The 27,900-nt window shown below is 40.9% G+C and overlaps 1 protein-coding gene across 1 annotated transcript; it reads right to left on the bottom strand.

Moving 5' to 3' along the window:
• On the bottom strand, window positions 1-26,883 carry yap1 (Yes1 associated transcriptional regulator). The gene is made up of 8 exons (XM_083695407.1): window positions 26,246-26,883; window positions 25,048-25,283; window positions 13,134-13,252; window positions 12,376-12,489; window positions 6,752-6,927; window positions 5,047-5,177; window positions 3,539-3,651; window positions 1-3,398 (listed from the first exon to the last, which is right to left on the bottom strand). Exons 1-8 carry the CDS (start codon window positions 26,444-26,446, stop codon window positions 3,163-3,165), a joined length of 1,326 nt encoding a protein of 441 aa, XP_083551533.1. The 5' UTR covers window positions 26,447-26,883; the 3' UTR covers window positions 1-3,162.
• Between the last annotated feature and the right edge of the window lie 1,017 nt (window positions 26,884-27,900).

Below are 27,900 nucleotides of genomic sequence, written 5' to 3'. Positions count from 1 at the left end.
CAAAGTATATACTTTATTTCAGGCCAATTTTAAAGTATTATATAAAGAGTATAATGTAACAGAATTTATGGTTCTAAAATACATGCACATACAGTATATCTATTACAAAATTAACAGATCATCATTACTGAATATTTTGTGTGCATTTAGAAAGATCTAAATACCAATCCTTTAACTTGCGTGATTAGTACTACTGCTACAAAGACAGTCAACAGTTACTATATTCTGCCAATTACACACTAACTAAGCATAAAATCACGCTTGTGACAAATACATCATTTAGTCCAAATTCTGTAGACGTGCAATACAAGCACTGTAGTGTACCAACTTAAAAAAAAAAAAAAATCACTTTAGTTGTATTGTTCTCTTAAATGCTGGTTTCCCTATACAATAATCACCATCAGAACTATACTTGATGGCAGATAATCAATATCTAATGGAAAGGTCTAAAACAGATCATTTCCATGGTAACACAGTCTTTTTTCTCATTTTTTCTCTTATCTAAACATTTGTTCTGTAAAGTTAATCCTGCCACTTTAGCATCTTGGCTATGTACATCAACTGAGTATGTACTTTGTCATATATTGCATCATCAAGATGTACTCATGTTAAAGACCTCTCTATGGTAGGCTGATCATTGTAGATGACTGAACTATCGAATGAATACCTTTAAATGTAGTCATCATGTAAACATCTAATAATGCACATATTCTGATAATAGAAGAATGTGTCTCTCCACCAGCAATCTGTAATGTTCTCTTGCTCCAGAAAAATGTAAACAACACATGACAAAAAGAGCACTCTGGAAGAATCACTTACATGCCTGTTCTACAACTTAATCCTTAACTCGGTGTTAGTCAGTCAGAATGACCATCATGTGGAAAATGGCATTTCTTAGTAAGGACTAATCTGACATTAACCCACAAACCCTCAATAATGTTCTCATTAGCTTATACATTTTTGTAGACAGAGGTTGGTAAATAATTTTCTTTGTTGCTCATGGGAGATATAAATCAGTGAATAATTATAAAATAAGAAATAAAAACTCTTTGGAATATGTCGCAACAATTCCTGACTGAAATCATAGCTGATTGTTTTTCATGAGAAATTATACAGTCTTCCTAACTCACCATAAACAATCAAACCCTGGCTAACTTCTAGTCTACTCCTCTAACCCTCATTACATGCTCATCTAACCTGCTAAGACATGTCCTAACCATAATCTGTGAAAAGGCCCTCGTTTCAGCACAGCACAGCACAGCACAGCATAGCATAGCATAGGCCTGGAAGGCAAAGGCCTCCTCTCATGGGAGATAACTTCAAACATGCAACAAGTCTCATTTATAAAGTTGTCATGAGTTCTTATTGATCAAAGTGCGTTTGTTTTTGTTGTTGTTTAACTTTTCATTTTTTTGGTTAATGATTTAGAATATCTCAACATAATAAAGAAAGAATGAAAGCTGCATGTGATCAATAAGGATACAATAACATCAAAATTGATAAGATATAAACATGGATAAAAAAAAGCTCACTGGTGAAAGGCGCCCTTTATCTAAATTAATTAGTTTTTTGGAACTTCCATGTCAGTTAATATCATCTGCTGCAGTGATGTGCTGAAAGGTGAACCTGTTAAAAAGTATAAATTCACCTACAAAACGCTAAAGCAAAAAAACTATTTGATCTATTATACATATGTAATAATCTAATTTTAAAAGATAAACCAACAATAAATCAGGCTTAAATAAGACTGAAATACAAAGAAGCAAGGGTTCATAAAAAAAAATCCCTAAATCCCATTATAATACGCTTTTATAAAACTTTAACAGAAATATACTTTAGATAACTGAACATTAGTGTAAGTAGAGGAGAGTGTGGTCGGTGTCCATCAATACAACTTCTTGGATATTGCTTGATGTTGCAATACAGAAACTTGGTAATGCTTTGTTTTGCTCTTCTTTCAAAAATACAACTGAAGGCACTTGATTTGACAAAGGTTTAACTTAGACTTGCTGGCACAGCCAAGCAGCAGTGTAGGTCCCCCAGGCTCCAACCTCCACCTCACCCCTCACCCTAACATGAGCTAACATGTCTGAACTGGGACTCATGTTACCTTAAAGGATTGGTTTGAGATTTTTCAACAATATCTATGTCTTCTACTTACCAGCAAAAACTTATTTTTTCTGTCGAAGTACACATTACTGTGTCCCTCCACACAGCAGCTGCGGAGTGATACGTTGTAGCCTGCAATACTGTCTCAGCCTGAGAGTGTAGCTACAACATATCGCTCCACAGCTGCTGTGCGGAGGGACACAGTATGGCATACAAAAAATAAGTTCCACCACAAAGTAATGGTTTGAACGTTGATTTCACTTCAAAGTGAAGGTTTGATGGACTGCTGCTGCTTTATTATTAGTTGTACGTGTAATGAAGAGTTTATTTGGGTGCTTTTTTGTATAGACTGAACTTGTAGCCGATCTACTTGCAGTAGCATTGAGTAAAATGCCATCGGGTGAAGGTACTCCACATAAATGACAGCACAGACAGGTTCCAAAATAGTGCCCATCTTACCAGCTGGTAAGTAGAATACATAGATAAGGTTCAAAAGTCCCGAACCAACCCTTTAACTCCAAATCAGTATAGTTATTTTTTCACTTCAGATACATCATTTTTGGTTTCTCAGGCTCATTCAAAATAAAACATACAAATAGAAGGCCAAATACAGTATAAAGTTGTGCTACTTCACACTGTATTGCAAGAGATGAGGCACCAGAGGCTCCAGGCAATTACTGATGATAGAAGTCCTTTGTGAAGAGTGCATGCACCCATCCAGTTCAGCCGTGAGGGGGGGCTAGGGGAAGGAGCAACCCCTGCCCCAGGTAAAGACACCTTAGATGGACAGCCATGTGAAAGATTTGGGGACCCTTGAATAATTGTCTGTTCATGGGCCAGCCTTGAAGACACAGACAACAAATAGAGATATAAATGAGCAGAAGAGGCCACCACTGCCTCAAAAGTGTTTGGCTGTGCAAGCCGAGACAGAAAAACAAGGTCAAGAAAGGGTAGTTGAAATGTCTTTTACAAGCATCTACACATCCTTCACAGATTTGACCAGGCAGCAGTTCAGAGTGTCGAGAGTAAGGAGTGTCCTGCTCTGTAGGCACTCTATAACCATGTGAGGAAGCTCTCCTTGTCGATCTTAGTAGCTGCCAGCACAGACTCCATGTCGTTGAGGATGTCAGAGCTCAGGGCCTCCTGAAGGCTGGGCATCAGCTCTTCACTCTCCACCGCCATGCTCTCACCCTCCAGAGTGCCTAGGTCCACGTCGGTGCCCGGGATGGCATCCAGGTAGTCAGGGAAACGGCTGGGCTGCGTTGCCATAGAGGCTGGAAGGGAGTCCCCTGATGACAAAAAAAATGTATATGTCCATGATCAAGCTTTTTTCTGAGAATGGTGTCCAATAGATGGCAGTGACAAACCACTAGCAGTTTGTGTGTTAACAAGGACATAACATCATCAAAAAACTGTTCTCACTGCTCACCTGTGTCCATCTCATCAACACTGTTGAGGAAGTCATCTGGAGTGCGAGGAACACTGTAACTGCTCATGCTCAGGCCACTGTCTGTGCTCTCGTCCCTGGAGTGGTATGTCCCGCTGGAGAGACAAGACAACAGGGTTTTCATATTTAGTTTAGGCTTTCACACACCAAGGGTTACTACATACAGTACATGCAAAACAAAAAACAGTAAAGACAGGCCAACGTTATACTAAAGTTATAATGAAAGTTGTTTTACTCAAGTGAATTGGGAGATTACTTTTCCATTTTGAAACCAAGCTACTTTAATCCAATTAACAACACAGAAAAACTAACAGTTTTACAAAAAGCTTTTGGGCAAAAACAACAACAAAAAATACTTGTGTGATAACAATGAGATTTTGCATATACATCCAGCTTTACACCAGCCTAGAGTGTTAACTACGTCTTCATTCTACAGGCAGAGTGAGAACTTAGTGAGAAGTCCAAAAGCACCACTCTCTCAGAACAGAATCCCCAGCTAATTCTTCCACAGTAGGAGGTAACAAGAAGAGAACATATTGAGTGAGCTCTGACAAGCCTATACTAATTAGCAGAGAGAAATGTGTAGGCAGAGTATGGCAATGGCAGGATGAATGAGGCCATTGTGAGAGCAGCGGTGGAGAGGGGAGGGGAGGGGGGACCAGACTGGCCTGTCTACTGACTGGACCACATGTTCTCACGGGCTGCTTGCTATTCAGCTTGGCCAATCCACTAACATTGTGGAACAGAGGCAAGGCCAGTCAGGAAATTATACCCTGGACTTCCACAGAGTGTCGTGCTTCCAGTAGTACATATGCCATTTCCCACTTTGCCATATGACTAACCTCTGCGACTTTTTTTTGCAAGCAAATGTTAGGACACATATTCTCAATGTATTCACCTCTTAAAAATACTCTGAATGTGGAAGAATTTTAAATTGTTTTAAAATGACATGACTATTAATATAAGCTCATGGGACACACTTAGAGCCACTGCAATATACACATATTCCATTACAAAGATGCTACATTAGGCCTAAATATGATATTTGGTTTCTGAAAAAGCACAGAAAGTTCAGTGGGTAATGACATCAGTGTTCCATTTCCCTGGTCCTGTACAGCTCGTCCACCAGAGGTCAACATTGTGCAGCCACATCAAACAACGTCTTGGCCTGAATGAATCATTACCATGTGAAGAGGGTTAAGCACAGAGAGTTGCCTTTTGTTTACAACTTGTGTAACTCAGGCAGCTCACACTGGGGCTTAAACTCCCTCCACCACCAGGCACACACTCCCTCTGACAGGACAAACAGTTAGCAAGACTAGCTAAAGAAAACCCCATAGCATAAAGACTTATCAAGCTGATGATCTTTGCACAGACTGACATCATTAACCTGTAGCTAGCCACAGCCATAATTATACTTTATTAGGCTTCCTTTGTTTTAGCAGGAAATGTCAATGAAACATGTACATATTCACCAGATAAGAACACACCTGTTGAGGAATGGGTCAGAGCTGTTGGCTGTCATGGTCCTAGCATCCTGGGCCATAGGGGAGGAAACTGGATTGGGGGTGCCCCCATCCTGCTCCATGCTGGTGGGCAACTGGTTCCTTAGAGCCAGCTCCTGTGGGCACATATAAACCCCATGTTAGCTCACAGCACTCTTCAGCCCAGCTCAGGGCTTACTATACTAATACACTCTTAGGCAATGTGTTCATGAAAATATACTTCCCGGTATCTGTTATTGAGGGGTGGATGGGTTGTCTAGTGTCAATGTTTGTTCTAAGCTCTTACTATCCCTATAGAGTTAAAGATATTACCTAACCACAAGGAGGCATCTTAAACTGAGTAGAATAAGTTTTATTAAAAACATGACACCCTGGTGTTTTATAAAAGCCTTTATTGGTTGAGGTTAGGGAGAATGGACACAATGTTCCCTGCAAAAATGATTTGCTTCCATTAGCTCTCATAAATTAGGCTTTATATGAGGTTGTTTTTTTTCATTTGAACTTTTATACTATTTGTGTGTGAGCGAATAACCACAAATGATTGCTGTAAATCAGGAAACCTTTTTATTTTATGACAATTTTCCAAAAGGTGTTAATACAACAAGACCCATCCCTGCATCCCACACCCACAAGTAAACAATCTGGTTTGATTTTGAGGGAGGATTATGAAAGACATGTACTGTAAACATCCTTTATTGTTTGATCACCTTTCTGTATGCATGACTGATCAGTGACAGTACTGAGCTGTCACCAGGGAGTTGCATACAGTACATCTTTTCCGTCAGTACTATCACACACTTTTACAATGTGTTTACGGCTGGTATGAGCTGAGATCAAACTTAAACTGCAAATAAAGCCTATAGTTTCACAATCACTTTGTTAATAATGGTCCAAATGACACCTTCTCTGACTGAGGGATATCCTTTAATAACCCATTACTGATACTATATCAATACCACCACAGATAAAGTCACATCACAGGATACTTGACTCTGCACCTTTCCAAACAAAATGACTACCTGAGATCGAATGACCATTTTGTCTAATCAATGCAGGAGTCATAACAGTCAATTTAACACTCTCTAAAAGGTCTATATATGCTGATTCTGGACTATCTAATTGCACATGCTTTGGCATACCGTACCCTGACTATGTATTTTGTTCTCTTGCATGAGAACTTGTTGCATGAGGACTTGTTGCATGACAGTCAAAAGTATGTTTACATTCCTCAGGAGTGGGACTGGAGGTGCCCTTTCCCTTCCCCATCCCCTCTTTATCACTCACTCACACATACATGCACCCAGGCACTTCCTCCAAACTAAATGTCTGCAAGCAAAGTGAATGACATGGCAAACAAAGCAAGCAGAAACCCACATTCATAATCATAAAGTGCTGGTTCTACTGACAATGCTCTAAGTCAACTACAACCCTGCGTGGGTGGGGCTCTGACACATCAGAGGGGCAGGATGTGGTCATTGATATGACTCTACACTACAATCCCAGGTCAGTTAATAAATAATATATATATATATATATATATATATATATATATATATATATATATATATATATATATATATATATATATATATATATATATATATATATATATGTATATGGAAATATCCCAGTGCTAATGACAAAATGATGATGGTCATGAGGCTTTCCTGGCTGGGGGAAGGCTGCTTACCTGAGGCCTCTGACGGAGCAGCTCCTGGTGTTTCAGTCTCAATCTCTCCTTCTCCATCTGCAGCTGCTGCAACCTCATCTGGTTGTTGCCCCCCATGACTCCACTCTGGGGGCTGGTGGGCAGTGGAACCCCCGGCTTCACTGGGGCACTCTGGGTGATGCGCTGTGGGTTCATGGCTATGATAAAGAGAGAGAGAGGGGGAGGTAATTTCTGATAAATCAATATTTCATCATACACACTAATCATCAAGTATTGTAAACACACAGATACCAGCCCCAATAGTACTGATGAACCATACAATACAAAAAAGGTAGTATTCTCCAAATACTACAAACTGCCATCACAGTAACATTCCTACAACTTGTAGATTGTATGCTATTTTTCAAGCATGTGGTCATATAGCTAAATAGTATGCCAACTTCAGCAACTTGTCTGTTAGTGTTTGTGTTAGTGTTGAGCCAGTGAAGCAGGTTGTGTCAGGTGAGGGAAGTCCCAACAGAAGTCTGCTGCAATGCCTCAATCAACAATTATTCCTGTAAGACCTGATTTCTCCCCACTTCCTGACTAAGACAGGCTTTGTTAGTTTAGTTCACTGTATTACTCATGAGTGATCCACACTGTATGCTTTGTGTTTTGAGACAAATCACAGATAATCCAATGACACCAATTGTCTTGCCTAACCTGATGTCTCCAGTAGTTGTTTTTTTGCAAATTAATAGATTTTTTTATTTAACCAAGTAAACCCCACTGAGGTTAGAAACCTCTTTTGCGAGGGTGACCTGGCAAGAAGGCAAAACAGAGAGGTACAGTGTGTACAGAAAATGTTACAAAGATACAAATACACATAAAAGACAAGTGTTAGCAATGCATTTGAGGATTAAAAACAACTGCAGCTATCAAGAATAACATTTTTATTGATCAGAGTCCAATGGTTAAGGGCATAGGATGCACTTCGTCATGCATCAATTAGCTCATTAATCATTGTGAGAGCCAGGTTGCTTGCAAGGCCTCTAGGTCTTAGAGCCCTCTAAACACTGTGCTACTGGTTGCTGCATTCAGATTTATCTACCTAAGCTCCAACGCAACTTCACTAAACCAAGGTGATTACCTCAACCACTCACAAGAAAACCAAATACCTATAGCAATACTAGAAAGAGTTGCCTTAGCATGCATATGCAGCTGTGGCCCTCAATAATCATTTTTGTGAGCGTGTGGCAAACCTAATGTGTAAAAAGCCAACCATGTATACATGCAAAATAAGACACACCATACAGAAAAAGAAACAAATGTGCTTGACCACAAGGGTTGTTACTATAATCGAACCAATGAGGAGTGTTGTTTACTTATGCGCTCGAGGCACCAATGAAAACAAAGGCCTATACTGGGATGCAATTTTCATGCGGAGCCGCTTTTCTCTATGGCGTCCCGCCCGCCCCAGCTCTTCTCATCACCATTCAATCACTGTCTGTTTACACTATCTCTAATGCTGAATGAGCCTCAGCTCAGGGCTCTCACTGGGAAGCTACAGAGGCCCTGCATCCTGCCTCCTGGCTCCCCACCTCCTCCAACAATGCTACAGCCAACTACCCCACCCCCACCACACCAATGCCTTGGGAGAGTGTGCTTATTCTCTCTGTTCCTTATCTCTGGCAGATAGGACGCTTTTGTGACACGATCGCCCCACCATCAGGGCACCATTAGCAGTTCCCAGGGCAGAAGTGCACATGGGCCATGTCAGTGACTGTTGATCTGCTAAGACATGAGCTCTTCAAGGCATGGTTAGGTTAAGGGTCCACTAAACATAACTAATACATGATAAGAGAGAGTAGTAACTAGGTTTCCTTTATGTATTTAAGTTAAGCAGGTTGTAAGTCAAGGACTCCACAGATTAAACAGACTAAAGTTTCTGATAGAATATACTGTACACAAACAGAGAGCCAGGTGTATCCAGGGAGGGAAATACCTCTGTGGATCAAGCAAGGAGTGCAGGTTCATTTCAGGGCCACAGCCAGAGTGGCTGTGTGGAGAGAGGGAGGCACGGGTTGGGCTTACTAAGGCTAAGGGCATATCTGAAAGTTCATGCTGCCTACTGATTACTTACATACTTAAGCATATACTGCATACTAACCATACTACATACTATGTAGAGCCTTCTGCTGAGTGAAATATATGAAGCGACACAATTCACAATTTAATTCAACATACTATACATTTATACTGAAAAATCAATCATGTTCAAAGCTCAGTCGTGTTGTTCACGGTAATTGGTTAAATTTCGCTACTGCATGCCTCCCTTGCTCTATTCAATTGTGGGACTGAAATCTGTAAGTACTTCCTGAATAGTGTGCAGTGAATTCATACTACATGGAAAGATGAATCTTGAATGCCAACCTGGCATTTTGAGCATAGAAAATGTTCATAAATTTTGCATACTGCAAAACTTTCTAATCTTGCATACTGAAAACTCCTACTGAATAGGTTGCAGTATGAAGTTTCGGACATGGCCAAAGCCTCTTTAAAGGGAAGCCGGTTCACTCTGCGTCCATCTTGGTGACACCTCTTTGGGGGCTTATTTTCAATAAGGACACCAAAGCTGTTTTAGACAGGTCTCCAATGGGCAGGACAAAAACTCCACTCACACCAAAATGATACAGATTAGAAACTTTTCCATTCAAAACAATTTGTGGAGTCATTTAATCGTTCAACTTTATTGTAATGGCTTAAAAAGACACTTTATTTGGCTCTGTCCTAGCCTTCCTAGCCTCCTGCTCTAGTCTTACACAGGCGTTGCTATGGAAACGGCGCAAGAAAGATGCAGTCCTAGCAATGACAACTGCGTGGTAATTGGTCAGAAATGTATCACCACTTGGGACTAGCGCCATCTTCTCAGTCTCTCGCAAAACCAATAGTAAATCAAGGGAGTGGCATATCTCTAGTACAATCTCTTTGCGGAGATGGAGGTGGGTAGTAGTAGTGCTGGAAGATAAGGTACAGGTTAATGCTGTCTGCCTTTTGTCTTGCTCACACTCTTCTGCAACATGACAAGTCAGCAACAGGAGCCCTTATCAGAGAATCACGTTGGCAGGCCGCATACTACAACAGAAGTTCAGGTAGAGTTGAGGGTGTGCCAACTGTGGGAAGTGCCTCATAAATGACCAAGGCACAGAATCTTTGAAGCCTGGTTAAATATGTGTCTGCTGTCGATTTAACAAGTTAAAAATGGCTCTTAGCAGGGGTGTTGTTTTTACTGCCTTGAGATAAGCTAAGAGGAGAAGTAGTCTGTAATTGATATTAAAGCTCTTTTGTCGTTTCCTACATCAACCAGGCCTTTCTAAAGCAGTCCGTAGGTTGATTGTGATAATCTGAAATGGTCCAGAGGAACCAAACGGTCTGACTTTCCATAGTGGGAAAGTGAAAAAATAAGTTGGCCACTCTCAATGGTGTAGACGACCTGTCACATCTGGGTATTCATTCAGTGCATGTGTTCAAGAAATACTTGCAATGGAAATTGCCCGTTATACCCGTATTAATATGTAAACATACAAATATTAATGCATTTGCCGTTCTATCAAGTAGTCTATAGAAAGTCGCTTGGAACATGTGCCTGTCAAACTGCCATGCCGCTGGCTCACAACACTACTGGAAAAGATGAGTACTTCACAAGAGTGACATCATTAAGCACCCGCCAACAAGGTGCCAACTTCCCTGCTAAAGTGCTATAATAGCAGAGGCGGAAAAAAAACAACATCACATGACAGACAATGCAAGGTTGGAAAGGGCTTTGCATATGCCTAAAACACGAGGGAACAAAGCAAAAGTGTGTCTGTGGGCCTGAGTTCTCGTGTGTATTCCTTGCTGTCCTCACAAAGGATGTGTGAAAAACAACATAAGAGCTCCAGTATAACCCCACAGGCCAGCCCCCTTTTGAACTGAGCCCCATTGCACCCATGGCTTGTTCGCTGCTCACCACCTCCTTGGATCTTAAAGGGAACGCATGCTTATCCCATCGGCATTTTTCCTCTGTTCCTCCCTTTCTCTTTTCTTCCCCTTTTGCCTTGCCTCTCCCTGCCCCCCACCTCCCCTCTCACACTGGAGTTCTTTGACTGAAAAGGTCTGGAATAATTAAGAGCTGGACTGCAGAATAAGAGTCCTGGCACAGACTCAAGTCTGTCTGAGGCTGTAGCAGAATAGGGCTGTGCCTGCCCTGCACTGGGCCTCACGCAGGGGAAAGCCAGCCAGCAACAGCCCTTAGTTAAAGGCGCTCCGGTGCTTTTCTTCTCAGAGCTCAAATTAGCTTCCATTATCAAAGCAGCTGGCTTATTATTGGAGACCCACATACAGCAGTGTAGAGCTCTCAGAGCCCAATCCCATACACAAGCAGAAATTAGAAAATTAGATGGGAAAATTACTAAATCATGTTAGATTATTATGTTTAAATGACTGAAAACTAAATTCAAGTAGCGCTGTCCCAAATGAGAGGCCTTAACAAATGTATCAACAAAATACATAACATGTCTGCTAAATCAGACATTAAGATAAATGGCCATCTAGAAATCCATAAGAACTATATTATTTTGTACAAGTACAAATGCAAGAGGTCAAAGTGTATGGTGATATAGATACCAGTCCAGGAGAGAGAACAACTTTGAAAGGCACAAAGCCTGTTGCATGTGGCACACAATGAGTTAACACTATTGCTCTCTCTCCCTCCCCCTTTCATTACGTCTCTGATTCAGGGGCCCACCAGGCTTGTGCGTTCAAGACTTATAAATCTTCAAAGAGCTTACCCCATCTGAGCTGCCTCCCCTTCCCAGCTGCCCCACTCCTTTTTTACCACACTATGTTTTTCAGTTCCCCGCCCGTTCAGTTCCCCTCAGAGTGGGGCCGCATTTACTTGCACAAAACTGCTCTCTAAGTGCCCTAGTTTGGTAACAATATTGCTAAAATTAAACAAGATAACACGCCTGTGTGCTTGTTTACACACGTTGCCTTTGTGAGCGGGCAAGCTTCCCTGGGGAACAGCTCTGTAATGAAGGGATGGCACCTCAAGCGTAAATGAGTCAGAGTGACATAAGCAGGAACCTTCTTCTCTGTAAGCCTTCCTGGCACACAGAGGGATTAGCTCATTCCCAGAGCCAGAGAAAACTCTCACCACATGTACCTGTGCCTGTCACCAGTTCTCCAGCACCAAAACAGCACTGGCAAACTGTGAAAAAGTAACTCAGCCTAAAGGATCAATGACCAACTCAGCTGTTGCTAGAACACTGAGATAGCTAAGAAAAAGGTTGTGTTTACTTGCTGCTTTTTTTTCTTCTTCCCCAGACCCAGTGAAGCCATGTCTAGCAGTGGAACACAGAGATATTGAAATGTGGTTTTGGGATGAAGTAATGGTCTGACTAGTCACTTCAGAACCATGTGGAGTAGTGAAATGATCTGTAAATCATATTGATTTCAGCTGAATTGTACTCACGGTGCTGTGTCCAAAGTGAACAACAGACTAAGTATGACCAATTGGTTTGTTTAAACCCTCCCTCTGTCATATGGCCTACATAACACTGCCATGAAAAACCAATTGGAGGAAATGAGAAAAAACAGCCAATTGGTGGTGTGTGAGTTAAGCTCACCGAAGCGTGGGTCAAGTCGTGGGTCCAGCCAAGAGGTGGTCTTGTTCTTGTGGTTGATATAGTAAATCTCTCCTTCTGAGGTAATGGCTTGTTCCCAGCCATCAGGAAGAGGACCTGTGGGAGGACAGAGGAGGTTACACTGTGCAGTCATTTTACTACACTAGGCCTCCAAGCACAGTCACTGTACGCTGGAGGAGGATGGCTTGTGTTGAAATAGTGTTGCAAAAGTGATACTGAACAGATGAGCAACAGCTACTTACAGGAAAATCACAACACAAATGTATCGAGATGGGAATGCAATAGTGTGTCACTACAAAATCATATCTAATGACAATAGCAAGCACTACTGAAATGTTAAAATGATGTTTGTCCTGAATGTACTTATCATATTGACTTAACACAGAGAAGTTAGAATTAGAAATTGGTCCACAAAGACAGAGAACACCGGAACTTAGCTTATTCATGAGTAATAACAATGGGCCTGATAGAGTGATGGTTGCCAAGAACAACAGAGGGAATAAGAAACAAAACTGCCAATCAAGAAGCTCTAAAACATGTCGGACAGGACTAGTAATGTCATACCGTCATCCTAACCCCACCTAGGGCAAATTCCATATTAGACAGTGACTAAAGTAGCTCACAATAGACTACAAAGAATACAAGTCAAATATGCTATAATGGTCTTGGTTTGTTTTAGCCAAATGCCACTAACTTAGCAAAGTAACATAATGGTACGTGAATAAAAGAAAACAACTCACCACTGGCTGGGCTCATTATGTTCTGTTGCTGTACTGGCACTGGACTGGCAGGGGCTGCCTGGTTCATCTGGAGTAAGGCCTTGCGAGGGTCTAGCCAGGTGGTGGACTGGTCAAGATGGCTGTAAGGAGACATAAATGGAGAGGAAATAATCACTGATCGTGATGACCAAGTATACTTCCATGGTGAGAATTACCAAGGTATGAGGAGTGTAGGATATAAAACAGCAGTAAGTCACACAAGTGCTAATGATTCTTTACAGCTCCAACAAACACACCACATCTGGTGAGGTTTAAGTAAACAGTAGGCCTGGTTTGGCCAGAGCATGGAAGTCTGTGTGACAGTAACTGTAGGCCTAGTTTGGTAAGATTCAGGCACCCCATTTGAAACAGAAAAATGTATGTCTGCCTTATGCCCTCCCATCTTACACACAACTTTCTGTAAATGATGGCTTGCACCACAGGAAATGCAATCCCAGTCCCCTGTCTGTTTGGATAGATAGAGACCGTCTCCTTTAAAGGAGCAGTGTGTACGTTTGTTGGAAATCTGTCACCTCTGGCCACCTCAGCGAAATTCTGTTTGAAGTTTCAAACAACAACATCCTTCCTAATAGTAGTATAACATCCCGACTTGCAGACATTAGCCATTGTGTTTCTGCAAGTCCACACAATTTGACGAGGCAGCCACCAAAGATGGGCGAAACAAATCGATGAGTCCACTCCCCTAGAACACCCCTGGCAGTAACAACATCTTTGTATGCAAACCGAGTGTCGGGTAGGACACTATTAACACAGTTACATACTGGACTTTTAAGGAAGAAGTTCCTGAAAAATAGCTATTTCCTCGAACTAGATTTTTTAAAATTAGTTTGCTTCGGTTATAAAAATATAGCTATTGTACTCCCAATAGCTATTGTAGTATCCCTTTCTGGTTTCTTCAGATCACATACTCCTTCCCATATCCCCCTTACAATTTGTTACACTTGAAAGTTAGGCTGTCAGAATCATCAAAGTTAACTGTCAAATCTTAGGATCAGGATCACTGCACAGAGAACATACATTTTGAATTAAAAAAAAACTAATAATAATAAAAGAAATAGTGCTGGAAAAGCACATGCGTTGATCCCTCTGTATGCATAATGCATTTAAGACTCAAAATTCATCTTTAAAAAACAGTGTGAAACCAGCCACTCATAGCAATACACTGGGAATCAAATAGTCTAAATAAATTAGCAAAAATGCTAGCAACAGTTTTAACTCAAACATTCTGTAAATTGCACACTTCTTAAAAAGGGCTGAATGGTTGCAAATAACCATTGTGAATTCAGACACAGTTGCTCCATCTATTAAAGGCTGCCTTTGCCAGGGGGAATGGGTTGCCACATTGTGTTGCGTACTGTGAAGGCATTGATAATTAGTGCTTTGTTGGTACTTGTTGCTTGATGAAGATGGAAAGCTAATACAGGAAACCCTTCTCTCCCAAGCAGGATCCTCTCTATTCAAGGAGGGTCAGTCCCAGGGCTCAACATAGGGGGTCCTTTTTCCTGGAAGCGATTCTGACACTGTGGAGTGTCAGGGTCTTCAACAATCTGGCGCCACATTTACAAAGCCTTCACCTGCTTGACAAAGGCGCAGACTGAGCTACGACCTAAAACCCCACTATTCTTTTTTTTTACTATCCGTTTAAAAAAACACTCCTTTCATGGAAATGGCTAAAGGATACTCAAGAAACTTGATTATGCAAGGCTGAAACTCATACATAACATACATTACAACATAACATACATATGCATTACAACAAAAAAGTGGACAAAATAAGCAAAGTTATCACTGTTAATTCATGTTTTTGTGTCCCACAATGAAATCAGGGAGGAGACTATGGATCAGTCTCTGTCCGTTCGTATGTCACAGGCTTGAATGATGCGTCTTGCCATAGAGATTGTTTAGGAGTTTCGAGGTGACACTGATTCATCTTAGGATGGTACGGCTAAAGTGATATATCCGTCATAATAGGAGAACGCACCTAAGACCTTATGGCCAATTAACTTTTTTAAATTAAACGAAAATCCTTGGAAATTGATCAAATAACCACTACAAGCTCCAGTAACTTTTCAGCATACCTCAAATCCGTGGACTAACTTCAAATAAACGCAACCTATAAGAAACAAGACTGATAATTAATCAAATAAGCACTACAAGTTCCGGTAACTTTTTAGTCATACAAAGAGGGGCACTAAATAATTTGTGGGGGGACAACGTGTTTACTGTACACTTGTTAAACATGTTTTGGTGTGTTCAATAGGATTCCCCATTCCAATCCCTATCACGTGTTGATTTGATCCAAAAGTTCCATAAACACGGATAGTGGAGCAGCTGGAGTGAAGTGTGAGATACAGAGTTTCCCTAGGCCTCTGAGGTAATCCCTGCCTGTCTGTCTGTCTGCTCTCTATCGCAGGCCAGATAGAGAGGGCCTGACTCAGCACTTCTCCCCACACACAAAGCCACCAATTTTCAAGCCCCCTCTTGTTTATGCTTTACTGATCAAAGGAGCTGCCAAATTCCCCCCTCCCACCCCCCACCAACCCCACCCCCAGCCTTCACACACACACACACACACACACACACACACACACACACACACACACAAAATAGTTCCAGCTCAGCTCAGATGAGAGGGGCCCCTAAAGAAGGGTCACAGGGGGCGGGGAGGGACGACTAAAAGTAAAAAAGGGAAAAGAGAAAAGAGAGAGAAAAAAACTATTATGGAAGCAATTCCCTTTAAAACGTCTGGCTGCATGAGTTGCTGTGGCCCTGTACACTTAATAAGCACCCTCCTCCTTCCTCCCTCCATCGCCTCCTCCTCCCTCCTGTTCTGGAAACTATGACATTTTTAATAGAGGGGAGGGGAGAAGAGTACTGGGATAAGGAAATGGAGGGTTTATCATAAAAGACAGACTTCTAAGTCCTAGATTTGCAAAAGCAGAGCAGACTTTTGTTTTATTGGAGCACAGACTGTTGAGGTGCATCTCAGTGTGGGCCAGTAGAGCACCAGTCAGTCACACTGAGGGACTTCACTACCCAGGTATCAGGCAGCAAACTAAAACTTCTCCTGGCAGCGATTCAATGACTAAAAATGACCTCCCCACACACACCCCAACTCAATAAAACAATAATACTTGACCCGTGTTTCTCAAAGCTTCACATTTCCAGGAGAGCTCCCACACGGTTTTCAATGCACATGGATGATAGCCTTGTAGACCCTGTGAGTGCATTCAGGGAACGGGTAAATGAGTTACCAGGGTCTAGTCATTTATCAATAGGTTTTAACAGCAAGATTGTCCAGTTAGTCACACAATGCAATGACAACAACAATAACCCTATATGGCTGCAGTATACAGTACTTCCTGTAGAGAAACATTATCAATGTCATGGTAACTGTTGGGGTTGGAGGAAGCCACCAGCTGTGAGGCATTACTGAGGTATACAGGGCCAGTCACAGCTCTGGGACTTGGGAGGACAGGACACAAACCCCTTGGTGTGTTTCTCACAAATGTCCTTCGAATTAACATAGTCACAGTCAGGGCAGCCTCTCTCCCCTCCCCTGCAACCCTGGCAGTATGCTGGCTACTAGTGAACCAGTTATGGGTCAGTTTGAGACTTAGTGCTCTCTGAAACATTAGGCACTAACTGTAATCCCCTATCATTAGCTCTTTCAGCAAACCCCGCACAGTAAAATGCCAGAGCACTGCTGCCAGTGAGTGAGGGCATGGCTTCCGGTGCAGACTCAAGGATACTGATCCATGACCAAGCCGGATCCGGTGCAGAGAGTCCCGGGGCTTGGCTTTCACATTTCTACTCCAGCTGTCATCACGGCAGCCTATGGGTAAGGGGAGCACAGAGTGGGCTCTGGATCGACCCAAGCACTTGACATCCCCTTTGATTGATGGCCCAATTATCAGACCAGTGTTTATTGTGCCAGTGTTATTTATAATGTCACATGCTGGAGGTGGCCAGGCTTTGGGCTCTTCACATGAGGACTAAACCTGACTACACATAATAGATTTGGCACACACTGTGTCTGTGGGACTGAACTCAGTGAGCTTTCCTCACTGTTTATGTCTTTTCATTAACTAATTCACTTTTATTAAGAGTCACCTTTATACTGTATATAGAGACATACAGTAAATGGAAAGGTTAGTGAGACTATCATAACTGGCAAAAAATACAGTAAGGTTCTGAGAGCAGCTGTATCATGAACAGAAAGAGCAGTTTGGAGATCAGAATAGCACTGTGAAGGACTATAAATCCTATTGCTCAATTCCACTGACCTGATTTAAATAAAGAACATACTTTGTACAATGCACTTCCTTCTCCAATAAGTGCATTGTAGTATAACACACTCCACAACAAAATGTTGTCAAATGTAAAATAGTAGGCCTACACACAGGGCAGAGGTTCCCCACCCAGAGAGAGTGTGTAGGATGATCAGGCCTGGGACTGAGGACTGCTCTGAGGGAGGTCAGATCTAATCACTGCCCTCAGATTTGGATGGCCACCTCCATTCTGGCTGGGCTTGGATGCCTGGCTGCCCCTCTGTCAGCAGGACATCATCAAGAGAGATTATTGGGCCAAACTCTATGACCCTATTGTGGATTTAAGTTTCCCTTTGAAGGAGGGCTCATATCGCCAAGCTCACTAATGAAGCCACTAATTCACAAACATCCAGGGCCAGCATGTGTGATTCAGGATAGTCTGGCCACTTATACAACTTTTGAACCTACACAATAATTGTAAGTAATTCACTGTGATGCCATTAGATTTACCTAAGATACCAAACCAATGCATCTTATAAAATAAACAAAATATGTACTGTCTAAGATGCACTCATCCTATGAATCGATAATAATTGATTAATTCAGCATTAATTAACTAATCATGTAAAATGTATAATCCCTGCATTACAAAAAAAATTTACTGAATAAATCCATTAGAAAGATTCTGGGAACTCTAAATACCATCTAAGGAGCGCCTCTTGAGAATTAACTAATAATATATCCCAGTGAAGATAGCCTCTGGTGACAGTAAAGGCATTGATGTCTGGAGCAGAGGTGTTACATCAGGACTTTGGTAAACAGTGGCCTGGCTTTTTCACAGTCACATATGTGTACTGAGTTGACAGGCTCCAGTTGAACAGGAAGAGGCTTGTCTGTGTGTGGTCAATAAACTAAAACTGACAAATACAAAGGTGCTCCAAATGTAGGCTTCACACAGGCCCACGGCACACAGTTCACCCCAGTTCACCCATCGGTACACTCCGCTGCGAAAAAAAAAGAGGAAACTTTCTTAACTGCACAATGATGATAGTTGGGCAAGCCTCATTGGCTTTAACATAAGGATACTCTTTCCTTATTACTATTTCACACAAATGTGATGCAAATGGGAGAGTCTTGAAACCAAGTCCAGATGGCTGACCACTTAAAGTTCATTTAGTGGGTCCAGTTTATCACATTAACTCTCCTCTGCAAAATCCCTGAATCAAACTACAGTTATATTAAAGGCTTGTAAAGCCTTTCAGACAAGCTAAGAAAGTAGGGAAGACCATTTTGTCTTTGAAATTGAAAAAGTCTAAATGTGTAAAAACAGTGGGAAATGATTTTTCTCCACTGTTTCTTCCCCTTGGCAGTGGGGCTCACAACCAAGCCCCCTGCCTCTCAATGACCCCCCCCACCCTGTCACACAAACAATGCACTGACACTGTAATTTATAATTATTTAAAATTATTCTAATTTATAGTGTACATGCCCCACAACCATTTCACAGCCTCTAGCCTCATTGCCATTTAGTCTCACACAGCCAACAAGATGTATTGTTCTGCTGCTCTTTTTTGTAAATGTGTAAATTTGTTATTGCTGTTTTGTTAATACTTTGCTATTTTGTAAATCTCGTCAATATTTGCTATTTCTTTTTTATGTCCATGCACCAACTTCACCGAGTCCATTTCCTGTATGTGCAAATATACTTGGCCAAATAAATGAATTCTGATTCAGATTTTTGTCAAATGCATAAAGAAACAAGAATATATATTTGAATTACAATCTGAAAACAACATCGACATTCTTGTTTACACAGGCAAAAAAACAACATCTTAAGCTAGTGTCCAGTGGCAGTGTCTAATCTCCTCAATGCCTTAAGCACCACCATACATTCAACTATATGCTGCTACATGCAAGTCTAAATAAACTCTTGACAAAAGTCTAATAGTGTGTTTGCATATCCTCCCAATAAACATGCTTTGCTGATAGCTGTCAATTCTTGCAATTTGTTGCATCCTGAACATCTGTTTCAGTAGAGGTCAAGACACCTCCACATAAAACAGGAAAGATTAGCCTGTTTGTGCTCATTGTTACCTGGAGAGCCATTTTTAAGTATTCGTTTTTCAGTAAAAAAAAAAAAAAGAAAAAAAAATAAGAATGTTGTGCATTGGGTGACAATTAAAAAAAGAATATGTCAATATTATTACATTTTTCTGATCACTAGGACAGAAATAGTGAAGCAATTTCACAGAGTAAGTGTGGTTTACTCAGTGAAATTGGTAGTTGAAATCATCATTGAAATTCATCTCAATTCATTCAAGGTTTGTAGCACAGTGCTCGCCATGAAAGATGGTACATTTTTATGTTCATGATGGTCGCTTGACCTCTTGTCTATCTAGACACAGTCCATTTTACCAGAGCGTTAAACGTCTGAAAGTCGTGCATGGGTGAAATTAAGTGCAGGTTTAGGAGACAGGACTTCACTGCATCCCGTGCAGCCCAAACAATGTTGTGTGTGAGGCACACTTCACTGACAGTGACTATTTACAAAATATTTTTGTAAAACGAAATAAACATGCATCATGAACTAAGCTTTCCTGTGGTCTTAGTTTGTTTTTTACCCCTCCGGTTGATTAGCAATAGTTCCTGTCAGAGCAGCTGTGGTAGCTAGATAGCTGACTTGAATCTATTTCTCCTTGTTTCCTGGCTTGCTGGAGGTCTTGGCAAGAAGTAAGAAGGTGCCGTGTTTAGCTGACATCTTCCGTTTATGAAAGAAAAAGTGTGTATTGTGTCCCCTGACTAGTACTAGTAGTTTGGGTCTAAAAAGTCTAAAAAGTTTGTCACTATTTTATTCAATCTTTTTTATATAAAAGAAGACATTTCTGGGTGGATTCGGTCCCAATTAAATGTGTGTTTAGTTGTGCCTAAAAGGTTTGTGATTATTAGGTAGCATAGTCAGTTTGACATACTACTTGCTTTCACATGCACGTTTGGACAGATGTGGCGGAGGGGGTGAACCTAGCCACGTAGCTTCCCACTGCATCCGGTCAGCTATCAACAGCCCCACTACCTCGCTTTTTCTCTTCAATAAGTGTCCAGTGCCTTATTACTGCCTAGTACCTAGGTCTATTGATCTGGTTAAAGCTATGTTGTATAGTGGCCACAGAAGTAGCTAGACTGATGAAGGATAAAGCATGATGCAGGTGCTGGCTAGTGGTGTGCAAAGAAGATAACAGAATTCGAGTGGCATGACAGTATAGTGCCAAGAGTGCAATAGTCAACTAAATTAATTGTTAATTAAACTCTCCTGTTTTTGTCATACTAAAAACAATTTTGCCATCTTATTGTGTCATGCAATTTCCTGTAGGTAAAGCAGTGCTGGTGTGTTTGTTGTTTTTACTACGTATTTGCAAGATGTAGCCCACAGCATTGAAAGCCTGATAAAATTCATTAAAACTCAAATTTTCAAAATATTAGAAAATGCAACAACATATTGAATTACTGTAAGTACAAGTTAATCAATACTGATTTGGGTGTCTTAACTTAAAAATTGCTCTTTAACTATTTGTTTGCACAGTATAATACTTTGAAAAGAAACATAACCGATCCCACACGAAATGAGAAAGTTACTCTACACTAAAAAGCAGTGTCACTTTTCAACAACGCCTCAACATTATCCAAATCCTTAATAAACTAAGGACAAAATACTGTTATCATGAGTAACATATGAATATAAGATGAGTACCCGTATTGGATAGCCTGAGTGATTACACATTTAAAAGCACAGTAGAGATTGAGGCCAATCAGTCTCAATCACATCTCACTGATGTGAAAATTTACAAAATCCATCAAACCTCTTTAAGTAATAATGGTAACACCATGAGCTGCTGTTACATCTACAACACTTAAGTCTGACAGCAAATATTGCAGGCTCATATTTAGACCACCAGTGTAGTCAAAGTTGTTTACAGGAAAAAGCTACTTTTCTGAAACTATCAAAAGGCACTTTCAGCAACTTGAAACATTATGTTATGAGTGAAAACAGCATGTCTTTTTAAAAACCCATGGTAAAACTGAATAAGTGACTCCAATTCAAAAGCCACGCCTGGTCCCTGGGTCACATATTGGCCACACCCCCAAGGCTCTACCCTGCTTAGGCAGGTTTCCCATAGAGTAAAACCCCCATTCAAAGCTGCATTTAATAAGCCAGCGGAAGCACTGATTAGCCCTTCTATTTCACTGGTGCGTCTAAATTAGAATCCTTCATTAGTTTATGACCCAGCCCTAAAAACTATCCCTGCCCACCCCCCCCATCCCAGCACCAAACAAGGTGACCCCCCCCCCTCCCTCCCCCAGCCATTATAAATCAAAGGCCACAGCAAACTGCTGGAAGAAAGAAGAGGAGAAGAAAGGTCAACACACCATGTTGACATACTCCCAATCTTCTCCTTACTCTGGGTTTTAATGAAACCAGCCAGACAAACTGGGAACAAGAGGCAGGAGATTGCTCACACCCCCACCCCACCACTATCTCCATTCAGCAAAAACAAACATCCCCCGCAAACGAAACGAAACCCTAACCATCATCTATGTTGCTCTGGTGCTGGAGCTGAGTCATGTGATGGAACACATTTAAAACTAATTAGAAGGAAGGAATAACCTCTAATTTGACAAAAACCCTGTTCAAAATCATAAGTAAAGAAAACCATGCCCCCTTTCACCCCTATCTTTACACTTCATCTCAGCCATTTGTCTATTTTTGGATGGCTCACATGGGACTCCACAGGCTTGTTGTCTGAATAAAGCTCACTGTTTCTCTGCTGTGACAAAGGGAGGGCAAGAGCTTCTCTTGGCCCCTTTTCTAGGGATCTCCACATGGCTGCCATTTAACTCCATTGACACAAAAGCACCACCATCACAGCGTCATGGCTCCATTCATGCTAAAACGGAAACTCTCTTCGTAGCCAGTGGGACATCAGCAACCACAGTGACGTGAGTCACCAAGCTGTTTATATTCGGCTAAATCACTTAATTTTGGGTGCAATGAAGGGTTCCAAACAACTCATATTGAACTTATAAACAAAGCAGATATGTGAGCTAAAAGGTGCAGATGAATGAAGGTGGGCAAAAGGTGTTGCCTCTGTTTATAAATATGAGCTTTTTCCAGCAGCTCTGCTGTGGTCACTTAATTTCAGAAGTGGGTGTCTGCACTTTCATCTGCGGCAGATAACAGACTATTCTAATAGTGCAGATATTATAATGCACATCTTTTAACATATTAATACCCTTCAAAGCAAAACATATATAATTCCAACATTAATTGTCTCCATTTTGATAATCCCAGACAACACAAACATATGTGCAAGACTAAGATATCCTAAACTTCATTGAGGAAGTAATCAAGACTCTTAGACTGAAATTGAGGAAGTTGTTGACCAACTACATCAGCTTCCTGTGGGATAGTTGAACACAAACATTGTTGAGGTTAACAACAAACAAAAACAATAAGAAAGAGGGATGAGAACTGAGCAGGGAAGGTTTAGACTGTATGGCTCTTATGTGTGCATTGAAGTGCTTGAAGTGTGAATGTGTGTGTGTGTGTGTGTGTGTGTGTGTGTGTGTGTGTGTGTGTGTGTGTGTGTTCATATATAAGAATAGTCCCCCAAAAAATTGCACATTGAAACATTTTCATAGTGGACTTCAATTCTTTGTTTTACCTTTTCATGCTATCTGGAACAATTTTCTATGGTTCAACCCATACTTTTTCTCCAGTTAAATCAAATATTCTCATTGTCTGGGACTGCTTTTGCAGTGGTCTTGTGAGTCTGAGTGAGTAGCTTTTTCTCTCTCCTTCCCCCAACCTCCCTGTACAATTTCAAGAAAACTGCCCCAAATGAACCAGATGTTCTCCAGATGTGATATGTTCAAACATCTGGTTCTGAAAGCTTTCTTTTTATCCCAGTCAATTTGAGGGTTATCATGTTTGTCCAGACGAAATTGGTCAGAAAGTCATGCATTTTAGAAAAGTGACTGCATTTTGCAAAATAAGAACAGAAACATTTTCAAACTAAAGAGCAAACTAACTTTTACTTTTAGTTGACATCAATATTTAACAACCTCATGGTGAGCTAGGGTTAGTGGTGTCAGTGAACTAAAACGTTTTCCCATTTGGTAAGGTATGTAAGCACATACTGTAATAAAAAGAAGGCTATGACTGTACAACTTTGCTGTGTCATTTGAAAATGAACATAACATTTAAAGCTAACAATATTATTTATCAACTACTGGAATAAAATATACTAAATACTAAAAATAATTCCCCACCAAAATGTTGCCGCTTTTAAAACTCACTGACAGAGCTCCTGTTGTACCTTCCTGGTCCCTAGCACAACCACTATCTACCAAGTTTATTTTGGATCATTGATGTGGAAGAGATTCACTCATCCTATTGGAAGATGTGTTTTGCAGACCTGCCTCTCCAGTGCAGTCAGGGGTGGCTACAGTGGACCATTGTGTCTCCTGAAACTTGAGGCCAGGAAACAGACGATCCTCTGCAGAGGGTTAATGGAGCCCAAGCAGGGGAGTCTGTTTGCAGAGGTCAGAGGAGATAATGGCCTGCAATTTGTGTATTGCAGTTGCAGCTATGCATTTCATGCAGGCCACTCTTGTATAGTCTATATTACCTCTGCAGACTATTGTCGATCTTTATTTCCTTCAGTGTGCAGATTTAAGCCAAAGCGACTGAGTGATGTTTGACCTCAGACTAGATATATTTGATTAAGTCAAAAACCTGATTCTTTTACTAGCAGTCACTAGCAGTGCACACAGTAAAAAATGCAGCAAGACTGATAACTGAAGTTATCTTGTTGTTTGAACTAGCACAGTGTTGTATTTTGCAAGCTAGAAAAACAACCTGTTCTATAACTCACATTAGTAGAGTTGCTAACAATTTTACAAAGCTAGCTCCAAGGTAACTCACCAAAAATGTAATGGCATCCAACTTCAAACAGAAATGCAGCATGAATCTACATAAGAGACACTGTAGGCTACTAAAGAATGGGTAAACGTTACAGCAAGCTGAATAACCTAGGAACGAACGACTCACAAGATTAACTATCAATAAAAAAAATTGTGACATGCCCAGTCCTGTCAGTCTACCGGCTTGAGAAATTCTGGTGAGAAAAGGTTTCTTTTTGACCTTTTTAATAGGAAACAATTAAAGCAGGTAACCTAACCGTTTTAATAATTTGATATGGAAAATAACTGGAAACATTTCTTATGGATTACAAGTTTCACCCACTTAATGAAGACATAATATGGGCAAAGGAAAGTGCCCATTATTTGGTGAATATTGGCTATGAAAATACATTTTTACAAAAAAACATGAAAAAAGTTCAACCTTAGCTGAAGGAACAACAATGACATAAGAACTAAATAGTTCTGAAGTACATAATGTCCCTCTAATATATATATCTGTAACTTAAAATACTGATACATTTGTGTTCTAATTAGGTTAGGTTAGGTTAAGGTTAGAGACAGATAAAAAATAGTGTGTATAAACAAATGGAAAGTAGATAAATAGGTAGCGGTGACAGCACACTTACTTGAGGAAGTATCGCTGCCCTGAGGGAGTCTTGGCCATCTCCCATCCTGGGGGCAGGGGCATATCATCAGGGATCTCATAAGAGGACTGGCGGAGGTGCTGAGGGGGGGGGCCTGCTGGGACCATGCCAGACAGGGAGCCTGGGGACACTGCACCCAACTGAAGGGAGGCAGGGGACGAGTGGGCGCGAACATGCTGGGGGGTGAGGGCACCAGCCGTGCCTGCATCTGTGCTGGCCTAGATGGAGAGATAGAGCACACAGGATAGAACAGAGGAGAGAGGAGTCAGGGAAGTGATTCACAAGTGCATTAGTCAGACTCTGAAAAAAATTATCACCAATGCCAGATCACTGACTGAACAAACTATAGTGGAAAACTAATAAAGTAAAATGGAAAAGTGTTTCCACTTCAAGATAATTAGGTTACAAATAAATGTCAGTCTTATAAAGAGTCATATGTTGCTTGTAATAAATAAACGTTTTGTTCATTACCTTTATGAAACAAAATATGATAACAAAGGAAAATATGTTTTTCAATCAGACTATAGGGGCAGGGGAGACGTGTGTAGGGGCCAGGTCTTGAGCAGCGAATCACGGAAAACAACAACTATGGAAGTCGTGCCACCGTGAAACCGCGCATGCGCAGTGTTTACTACTCTCACGAAAGATCATAAACTGAAGGGGAAAATACGAGCTTCAACCACATACATTCTTAAACTTACTGCTATTGAGTGGCTACATTATATAATAATACGCAGCATTATCGAGAATGTAAGATGAACTTTTAATGAGGAGCCTAAGCTCAAACCAAAATTAGGAATTCCTGTGGATATAGTTAAATGAAGTAGGCCACTGAACTTAGTTATTCTGTAGGCTAGACTGCACAAAACTGCAAAATTGGCCTACAACTTTAGGCTATAGCTTTAAATTACTGTTTTGAAACATTTCTCATCATTGCATCAACAGTAGGCCAAATAAACCGTGCACTTGGTTGAGTAGTGTGAAATTATTCAACAACATCATGTTTCATCATGTTTTATCTAGATTTACTACTCTTTCAATCACTTCTGACAACGACATTCGTTTTGTATCAGTTGCTCTGTAGACATAACTGTGATATACACTTTAGAATAGGCCTCTGTGTAAAGTACAGGCCTAATCATAAAGTTGGAAAAGTTGGACATTGTTAGAGTGGTCTTACTTGTCTGGAGTGCGACTTAGGCTCAGGCGGTTTAAAGAAGGAGTCTGGCAGCTTCCTCATCCTCATGGGTACGGAGGGGGGTACGATAGTATTTTTCGGGTTCATAACAGCGTTAAAAAGAGCCTCCAAGTCGGTCTCGGAGTCACCCCGTACATGGACAATTTGGTGCCCGGCGGGTGGGTTATGTTGGCTCGGATCCATTATTCCAAAAAAGAATATTAAATAATGTCCCCAAAATTGTAAAAAGGAATAGGTCAGAATCAATCCGAAATTTATAGGAGTAGGCCTACCAAACTGGAAATCTCGATAGCAATCATCAAAAGTTAATCCAAGTCACTGCAAACAGTAATTAGATGAAGTTTGGAGTTGTTTCTCCAACAGTAGACTGTTAGCTATCGGAATCTCCTGAAAGTGTACACTTTTGTCTGCTGTTTCCAAAGGACACACTGGTAAATTTAACAACGCGCATATCTACCGAACTGTATCCGTAACTTTCCAAAAGAAAACAGAGACGCAGCTACCCCTCTCCCTGGCTAAACTAAAAAAACTGGTTACATCTATACAATAACTGTATCCAAAGAAGAGCGAGTGATAGAACGCATTGCAAATCTCTGCCTTCTCACTGTTCTAAAGTTTAGCTTCACTTCGTCCTCAACTTCGGGCAGGACATCAAACTGTATGACTCATGTGATCTCTGCCTCACAACAGGCGGGGCTTGGTGTCATTAATTGGGACAAGGAGAAAGCAACCATCTCTCTCCTTCTCGTATGGGGAGCAAACCTTCTCAAAACAAAACAACGATGCGAAACCTGACCATTATTTAATATACATTTGGAAGGGATTTACTTAGAACATGATTTACTTAGAACATGTCATTATTTATGTAACAATTTAAATGAATGCTATTGAAAAATGAACTATAGGCTATCAAGGCCGGCGGTGGCTATGGGCGGGGGTGGGCTCAGCCCACCCAAACGTGCGTCTTGCCCACCCAATCAAAAGTTAAGATTTTCTTTTTTTCTGAATTGTTGATATTCCGGGGGCGTGTTTGAATGTTTAATCTCATATTTGTATTTACTGTAGGTCCAGGCTATCATGTTCAGTTAGGATATTTTTTCTTTGGTTATTTGCCTCAGCAATTGGATCCAATTGCCAAAATGGAACAAAACATCACTGGAACACAAACTTGCACTAATGTATCGCTATATAATATTCAAAGACGAATTTGATCTCGAGAAATGAAATGATCACAAACTGGACTTGTAAATGTCCAACCATTAGGCCCTATGGTTGATAGTATTATTTTTCTTTCACTACAGTGCTGCCGAAAAAGTAGTTCCATGCAGTTCCCATAATTGTTATGCAAATGACCCTCCTCGTTCCATTGAGAAATCATTTTGTCAAGATCTCATTGGATGTAGAGGCTCTGTTTCGGCCCCTTTCCCATACATTTAGCGAATGAATGATTATGAACCCATATCAATCCTCTGCTGGCACTGTAAAGGCATGTGAATGGATTAGAGACTCCTATCCCGTTTACCAACCAAACAATATCTAGTCACAATTTATTTCACATCACATTTACTGCAATTCTACTTGATACGCAACAATGTGGGTAGACATTTGGCAATGTTACTACCGCAAGATAAATCAAT

Source organism: Argentina silus, assembly GCF_951799395.1.
Source record: "Argentina silus genome assembly, chromosome: X".
In the NCBI taxonomy this organism is placed as follows: Eukaryota; Metazoa; Chordata; class Actinopteri; order Argentiniformes; family Argentinidae; genus Argentina; species Argentina silus.
Note: the sequence above shows the minus strand (reverse complement) of the source record. Positions and strands in the feature narration are given on the sequence as shown.

Coding starts and splice junctions, on each gene's coding strand:
- yap1 (XM_083695407.1), bottom strand. CDS start 26,446: ATGGATCCGAGCCAACATAACCCACCCGCCGGGCACCAAATTGTCCAT. Junction 12,490..13,133: donor CATAATGAGCCCAGCCAGTG/GTGAGTTGTTTT, acceptor GTCCTCCCACAG/GTCCTCTTCCTGATGGCTGG. Junction 3,652..5,046: donor TCTGACCCATTCCTCAACAG/GTGTGTTCTTAT, acceptor TTGTCTCTCCAG/CGGGACATACCACTCCAGGG.